Genomic DNA, 8,271 nt, shown 5'->3' with positions numbered 1-8,271 from the left:
ACCTTATTCCCACCAAAGACCCGCCTAATCCCCACCTAATCTCCGTCTCTCAAATACACAATCCTACATAATTAATACGGATTATGATAATAATTAAAAAAAAAATTCTTAAAATTGCATACATTTTTGTTTATAATATAAGCATAGTACAAAGTATTATAATTAATATTTTTTTCACGTAATTATTTTATAAAATAGTATAAAAGTATATAATTTTGCTTTTAAAGATATATATATGTGGGTATGAGGTGGCGATGGGGCGGGTACGGGGCGGGGAGGAGGCGGGTACAACTTCAAATCTACCCACACGGCCCGGCCCCATCACCCATGGCAAGTATGGTTTTTATCCCCATCCCCGCCCCACCACCCGCCAAACCAAGACCCAGCCCCGCCCCAATATGAGGCGGGTCTCCCACTTGACCTGCTCCACTAACATCCCTAAATTGGAGCAGAACTAAAGTGAACTGAAATTAAACTGAAGTGACAAGCCCTAAATCAGCTAAATGTGAAATATTGCATGTAGAGTTATGTTTGAGATTTGTTTGACTCGAAAAAATAAATGCCTTAATATATACTTTACTGAGTGTTTCATTTTTACCCGTTTAGAGCGATTTTGGGCCAGTAGTGATGGGGAAAGGGAGTGGGATGGGGTCGCCGGCGTCAGGAGATCGTTTGGGCGCCGTCGTGCCGGCACAGGGAAGGGGTGGCTATGAGGTTTCGGAGCAGCGTAGATTGGGGAAAGGGAGGTTGGGCGATGGCTAAAGATGGAGCGGTGGGTAGTGAGGTGGTTGTACTGTGGGTGGGCCCCACCAACAAAAATAGTAACAACATAAGACAACATGTAGTGATATCTATAATTTTGGAATTTGGGTAGTAGTAAGATAAATTTAAAAATTAAATAGGTAGCAAATGTTAAATTTTCCTTGTTGCCATGTGTTAATTACTTCATATAAGGTTAGTTTTACACTTTCCGGCTTAATGAGCATGTGAAACAAAACAAATTGCTCAGGGTTAGGGTTTTAAGATCGTTTACAATAGATAAGAAATATTGGATAGTTAGGTGGGTGGAGAAATCCAATCATGTTAAGGAAGAAATTAGCTAGATAAGTTTTAGATAATTTCAACACCAAAGTCCACCTCTACTTTACCAAATTATAAAACATAAAAATTTAGGAGCATCACTTGGGTCAGATGAGATTGCATTAATATAGATGTTAATTACACTTAAATAGTTAAAACCATTTACATTACAGAACAAGACTAATAAGACATTCTATAAAGTTCAAAACAAGGCTAATAAGAGACAATTTCCTCTTCTATACAGTTCACTCCTTACAATGGTATGATTCATCATCTCCATGAGGAATGATATACTAACTGTCATCTCCATCTCCAACAAAAACGGAAATGTTGTCCTCTCCTCACTATTGGTCTCCATCATCATATCTAAAACAATTATCTTGCCTCTTAAGGCGTTGCTACGAATTGCATTGTTGCACCATTGAAGTATCTTTAATCAAGGAATCAATTACCATGACTCAAATCATGCAATCCTTAGCAGCCTTCTCAAAAATCTTCTTCCATATTATGATATACTTCCACAGTCTGACCCCTGACAAAATTTGGATCATAACTGATCATATGTATCAGTTTAATCTGAATACAAGAGATTAAAGAGAAATCTAACTTTATTAAAGGAGTAATATACAGCATCACAAACCGCAAGTGTAGAAGAAGCAACAGTCACAAAAACACTAAGCAGTATCTGCTATGACAATAACAATAAAGCTTAAAAAGAGAAAGCTAACTAAGTCAGGGAAATCCAGCTTGACTGTATCAGCAATTCAGCACCAGGCCTTAAGGACTCAAACAAAATCTTCAAGTTCTTGATAATAGTAAATTGAAATCCAAATGCAATAAAATCTTCAGCTAAAAAATATTAAAATACAGATGGTAAAAGGGCAGATATAACAGTACATTAGAAGTTTAGAACAACACAGCCTGCAAGTAGCAATTCATAGATATCTAGCTTAGGTTGGAATAGGGTCTCAAATACGAAGAGACATAAAATCAGGTTCAATTTGCCAATTTATAATCATAAGCTAAAAGGAGCAATTCACAATTGAAGCTTTTAACAGGAGCAATTCACAAACGCACCAATATTTCCTCCTCAATAAATCCAGATAAGGCTTTGAATTCTCACTTGACTATGATTTAGCTTATTCTAGTAAAAACAAACTTAGTATACATAACATAATTGAGCCTTTTAAAACTGCTATGGAAAACCAGCAAAGGCTTACTCTTTCTAACAGAAATAGGACAGTGATTCCTCATTCCAATACGGAAAAATAGGCACGAAAAGCCCAACATCACAGATTACAGTAACCAACATCTGCAAAAATAGGGCAAGATCAACCATAGTTCCACAGTTATTTCCAAACCTTTAAGCAAATATCTCTAAATTGCAGACATTTATTTTCCAGGAAAGCAAAACAAACGAAATATGACGAGTTTGCAAATTACAATTGAATCACAGCCACCTTACAGACTAGGCAACTGACTAACATAATGAATAGAAACTTAATAATTCCCTACATCCTTCCTAAATAGGGCACATTTGGTTAAGGAATTGGGATGTAAGATACTACAATTATCCTTGATTATTTAAGAACTGAGAATAAGCATATATTGTAATAGTCCTGGTACAAGGAGCAACACTAGGAGACAAAACAAATTAAGACTAGGGACTTAGGGAGTGTGGCTACATAGGACTGAATTTTGATACCTTTGAGCAGTAGAGGACAACCATTACTAATATTAGGTTATTTTGCAGTTTTGCTTGACTAAAAAATAAAAGTAGCAAAGCAGTAGAAAGGTATGAGATTTGTATTGTGGTCCGTGGAATGAGCTCTTCTTTCAGTATTACTACTACGTAGAAATAGGTTAAACATAAACTACAACGCATAATTAAGGGGTTAAGCTCTAAACTACAATGCATAATGAGGTCCAAAAGTTAATACAATTACATTTAGGAAACCATAGCATAAGCATTAAGCTCTAAGTCCCATCATAGCAGTTTTCAACATGATACATTAACAAGAATCACCAAGATGAGTTAAAATACAAAGTTATTCCATCAATTTTTCAGCAGCTAGTTGGATGCATTAGCGTGTTTTTGGTGAGATTACTGAACTCAATAAATTAAATGCCACATGCTAAATTGCAGGCTTACCAAGCATCAAGCAGCTTTGGAATTTGTTTCTGATGATCCTAAAGTCAGCAACTCCAAACTAATACCCGCGTGTTGGGAATAAACTCCATGGACTTCCTTAAATGGTAGTACAAACTTCTTCAAGAATCGAGACTCGGTCATTGAAACGGAAGATTCAAGCAGGTAATCCATCTTAATAAAACCTTTCTCCTTCAATACAATGAGAGTCTTATGTCTAGGCAAAATCCTCTTCTCCAGGCTATAAGTTAACAGGTTATACCTCTTTGACAAGAAACTAGGCTTATAACCCAGCTTGTTCATAAAAAAATCCAGCTTTTTCTTGATGGTAGCTTCAGTGAGTCCAAAAACAGGAGGAAATGATGATGAAAGAGTTGCAATATCAGACTCAGTCCATCCAAAACTTCTAAACACTTTTCGTTTCGACTCAATAGTCTTCTCACTAATACGAGTCAATAAATTAGATACCTGAATAGAACTGTGGAGACTCGAGAGAAATCCCCAATACCTTTTCAACCTTATTCACTGTATTCTCAAAAAATTTGATATTCTGAATAAACGGGTAAGGTGTGCTAAGTAGGTATTTCCGGATTGATTCAATAAAAACTCCATAACTCCGCAACAAAGCTACATTAGGCACCAACATTTTGGGTACATACGAAAGCCTTAATCGACGCGATTTCGCCAGAATTCTAATCACTAGGTGTTCACAACCCATAATAACTCTCAAAGCTTGGATTGCAGGAACAATATTGGAATATAATCCCATAAAATATATAGAAGGATTCACCCTTATAAGCTCAGCAAAATCAGACACAGTAAACCCTAAATTACGAAGAAATTGGGTCTTAGGAATTAGGTTTTTATCAACATTACACAACAAAATTTGGGGTTGAGAAATAACGGCATTTCGAATATGAGATTGTTGCAATCCAATTTGTTTGAAGAATGTAATAACAGAATTGGCAGTTTCAACAAAATAGAATTCACTGACCTTTTTCCTACCTTGACGTAAGCGAAATTTAGCGAGCTTAGTGGAAGTGGAAAGAGCTTGTTGCTTGGAAAACCCTAGAAAATCAACCAAGTAAATGGCGAAATCAGAGTTGACTTCTGTTGAGATTGAAGATGAAGATGATGTTGAAGTTGAGTAGAGTAGAAGATGACGGAATCCATGGATGAAGTTGAGAGCTTGGTAGCCATTGAAGTTGCTGCGAATTTTGAGCATCCCTTCCTGTGTTTGTTGTAACTGGAGTACTGACTGAGCATTGACTAAGGAGTAGTTCATAGGGGCTGGGGTTTGGGCTTTGGGACTCTGGAAGTCTGGATCGCTCCGAGTAGACGAGTACATCCGTTATGTTACGTGTAACTTTTAGGCGGTATGTATAGGTAATAAAAGTAGTATGTTATTATATATACTTTTTGACTTTTTTTTTTAAAAAAAAAAATACTACTTAGGTTTTGTGTAGAATTTAAGTAAAAGCGTAAAAGATGGAGTATGTTAAAAGCGTTTAAGTAAAAAAAAAAAAGACAAATGGGAGATAGAAATGGTGGGATAAAACTGCAAGAGTGGTTGTTATAACAGGTGAACAAGGGTAAGTAGGGAATTTCGTGTGTTAACACGACCAAAAAGTGAAAAATAAATAAATAAATAAAATACTCCGTTTGTCCGTCATAAGGAAATGGTGTAATTAATATGCAATTTTCCACAGTGAAAAATGGTACAAATAATATGCAACTTCTAAAAAGGAAAATGGTACAATTTGAAAAACTAAGAAAGTATAATTATAAAAATGAGTGTTAAAAAATTTGCGATTATTACGAAACAAATTGCATAGTGTTTTACACATCTCCCTAACCAATAAGCATGCCAAACTTAGGAAGTTTATGACAGATGTAGTTTTAGCCTTAACCTTGGGAATCTTTTGCTTATGCATCAATTTTCCTTAAAAATAACAATGGCATTAGCCTTTTAATATATTCTATCTTCTCTTTGTATAGAAACATAAGCATGTCAAACAAAACAAATTGCTAGAGATGTGGTGTTGAGATCATTTACAAGAGATAAGTAATTGTTTTGAAATAGTTATGATTTCCCCTAACCAATAGGTATAGTTTTCAAAGAGTCGAAAGTGCAATTAATAAAAATAAAATAAAATAAATAAATAAAATTAAACAAAAAAGGAAGTACTTATAATTTTGCAATACTCATAGTTTAGGCAAAGAAAATAAGAAATCTAATCAAGTTTTAGACAATTCTCAGCCAAAGCCCATATGGCCATATCTACTTTACCAAATTCTTCAACATAAATTTTTAGGAGCATCACTTGTGCATTACCGTAGATGTTAATTACACTTAAATAGTTAAATCCATTTCCTTTACCATTACTTACAACTGATAACTAAAGGACGGCCAATATAAAGTTCAAAACCAAGACTAAGAAGAGAATTTCCACTCCTATACAACTATACAGTTCTATCCCTTACAATGGTAAGATTCTTCATCTCGATATCCAAAATGGTCTCCAATATTGTCCTCACTATCGGTCTCCACCCACCTTATCCAGCCTCCTAGGTCGTTGCTACGAAATGCATCGTTGCACCATTGAAGTACAACTCATGCAATGTACATCCTTGGCAGCCTTCTTAAAAAAATTCTTACATATCATGATCTTCTCCCACAGTTTTGACCCCTGACAAAATTTGGATTGTAACTGGTCAGTTAGATCATATGCATCAGTTTAATCTGTATGCAAGAGATTAAAGAGAAATCTAAGTTAATTGAAGGAGCAACATACAGCATCACACAGAAACAAAAAGAGGAAAGGTTAATAAAACTGAAAGTGCAGAAGAGGCAACAGTCACAAAAACAATAAAGCTTAAAAAGAGAAAGGTAACACAGTCAGAGAAGCCCAGCTTACTTTATAGCTGTATCAGCAATTCAGCGCCACGCCTTAATCAAACAAAATCTTCAAGTTCTTGATAATTAAAACTTGAATTCTAAATGCAACAAAAAAATAAACCCTCAGCTTTAAAATATCAAAATACAGATGGTAAATAGGCAGATCCAGCAGTACATTAAGTTTAGAACTACACAGGAACACAGCCTGCAAGAAGCAATTAGGCCATTTATAGATAGCTTAGGTTGGAATAGTTTTGCAGATAAGGAGAGAGAAAAATAGGTTCAATTTGCCAATTTCTTATCATAAATGAGATTGCAAACAGGAGCATTTCACAAATGAATTTTCTAACTCACAAACGAAACAATAGTTCCTCGGTACATTCTAATAAGACTTTGAATCCTCCCTTGACTATGATTTATTGCTAGCTAGCTTCTTTTTCATTTTATTTTTTTGAAAGGTTGGTAGTTAGCTTATACGTAATTGGTCCTTTTACAAACAACTAGGGAAAACCAGCAAAGGCTCACACTTTCTAACAGAAACAGGACAGTGATACTACATTCCAAAAAGGAAAAATAGGCAAGAAGAGCCCAGCAAAACAGTCAAAGATTATAGAAACCAATATCTGCAAAAATAGGCGAGATCAGCCACAGGTCCACAGTGATTTCGGAATCTTTAAGCAAATATCACTAAATTGCAGACATTTCTTTTCCAGGAAAGCAAAACAAACAAAATATGGTGTCGTTGCAAAACGCAATTGAATCACAGCCACCTTGCTGATGAGGCAACTGACTGACAGAATGAATAGAAAGTTAAAACATTCCTTCCATCCCTCTATAATAGGGCTCATTTGGTTAGTGGAATTATTCAGGAATTGGGTTGTAAGATACTACATATCCTTGATTATTCAAGAAGATTTGAGAATAAGCATATATCTAATTATATATTGTAATAGACCCAGTACAAGGAGCAGCACTATGAGACAAAACTAATTAAGGAAGCACTAGGGACTTAAGGAGTGTGGCAACATAGGACTGAATTTTGATACTCTTGAACAGTAGCGGACAAACATTATTAATATTAAGTTATTTTGTAGTTTTGCTTGAATATGAAAGGGAATTAGCATAGCAGTAGAAAGGTATGAGCTTTGTATTGTGGTCTGTGGAATGAGAGAGAATGGTAACCTCGGGTAACTAAGAGAGTGATAACCTTAAGTTATCAAAGAGAGTAATAATAGCCTAAAGCTATTAACCTATCATTTGACCCTCTTGCTATTATCAATCAAAACTTCAAGCTTTCATCTATATTTATTTGCCTTGTTAAATCAGAAATACAAAGTCAGATAAGCAGTGTATTACATATATCATGCACAGGAGCACAAGAACAGATCTCAGCACTAACACACAAACAGTTTCTGATTATCTTGTAAGCAGACTCAACGTACATTTTCTCAAAACACTAACTGATCATGCCTCTCTTCCATGCTGAAATTTCCTAAAACACAGACATACTAAGAATCAGCCATACCTCTACTAGTATACAACAATCGTATCTTGCCTCTTTTCAAGTAGTTAAGCAATACAGCACAAAAAACCTTAAAGCAATCACGTCAGCACACCAAGTAATTTGTTGGGCACTGATCATATGTGAATAGAGTGACGAGAGCCTAGTAGTAAGGATAATATGGGAAAGATCATAGTTTAATCTGCTTAGTATGGAAATTTGGCCTATTACTTTGAGAGTTGAGGCATACCAAACTGGAAAAGTGGCCAGTTAGAAGATAAAGAGAGTAAGTCAGGTACAATAAAGCAAGCTTCTTTAACTATCCAATTTTCAATTGCATGCAACAGAATATACTTCATGTACCCAGCCAGCTAATACTTAACCCCTCCTACCCCCCCCCCCCCCCCCCACCTCCCAGCCTCATTTGCATCAGGTTTGAATATGGGTTACCAAATTAATTGATCAAAATGCTATACATAACTACATACATCTGCCAAAACTTTCCAAGTAAACACCCCTCCCCATAGAAAAGAAATTATGAAATCAGTAGATAGGCATGTCAATAAAAAACGAACTATTATAATAACCCCGAATCCGGATTAGCCCAAAGGGTAAACCGTGTGAAACACCAAAAAAGAAATG

The 8,271-nt window shown here is 35.5% G+C and overlaps 1 protein-coding gene and 1 long non-coding RNA gene across 5 annotated transcripts; both read right to left on the bottom strand.

Annotated features, from left to right (window-relative positions):
- Positions 1-1,178: 1,178 nt before the first annotated feature.
- On the bottom strand, positions 1,179-5,058 carry LOC110690685. Of its 4 annotated transcripts, XM_021867547.1 has the most exons (3): positions 4,224-5,057; positions 2,301-2,392; positions 1,179-1,612 (listed from the first exon to the last, which is right to left on the bottom strand). In XM_021867547.1, the coding sequence occupies exons 1-2, from the start codon at positions 4,575-4,577 to the stop codon at positions 2,306-2,308; spliced, it is 441 nt and encodes a 146-aa protein (XP_021723239.1). In that variant the 5' UTR covers positions 4,578-5,057; the 3' UTR covers positions 1,179-1,612; positions 2,301-2,305. The 4 variants fall into 4 exon arrangements, with proteins under 4 accessions (XP_021723239.1, XP_021723238.1, XP_021723241.1 ...); XM_021867546.1 differs by having other exon boundaries at positions 1,179-2,392; positions 4,224-5,058; XM_021867549.1 differs by lacking the exon at positions 2,301-2,392 and having other exon boundaries at positions 4,224-5,056.
- Positions 5,059-5,440: 382 nt separating this feature from the next.
- Positions 5,441-6,567, bottom strand: LOC110690684. The gene is made up of 2 exons (XR_002505137.1): positions 6,148-6,567; positions 5,441-5,919 (listed from the first exon to the last, which is right to left on the bottom strand). It is a non-coding gene; the product is annotated as an uncharacterized LOC110690684 (long non-coding RNA).
- Positions 6,568-8,271: the final 1,704 nt, after the last annotated feature.

The sequence above is a fragment of the Chenopodium quinoa genome, unplaced genomic scaffold (assembly GCF_001683475.1).
Source record: "Chenopodium quinoa cultivar QQ74 unplaced genomic scaffold, ASM168347v1, whole genome shotgun sequence".
Classification (NCBI taxonomy): domain Eukaryota; kingdom Viridiplantae; phylum Streptophyta; class Magnoliopsida; order Caryophyllales; family Amaranthaceae; genus Chenopodium; species Chenopodium quinoa.
The sequence above is the reverse complement of the archived record's forward strand: the minus strand, read 5'-3'. Positions and strand labels throughout refer to the sequence as shown.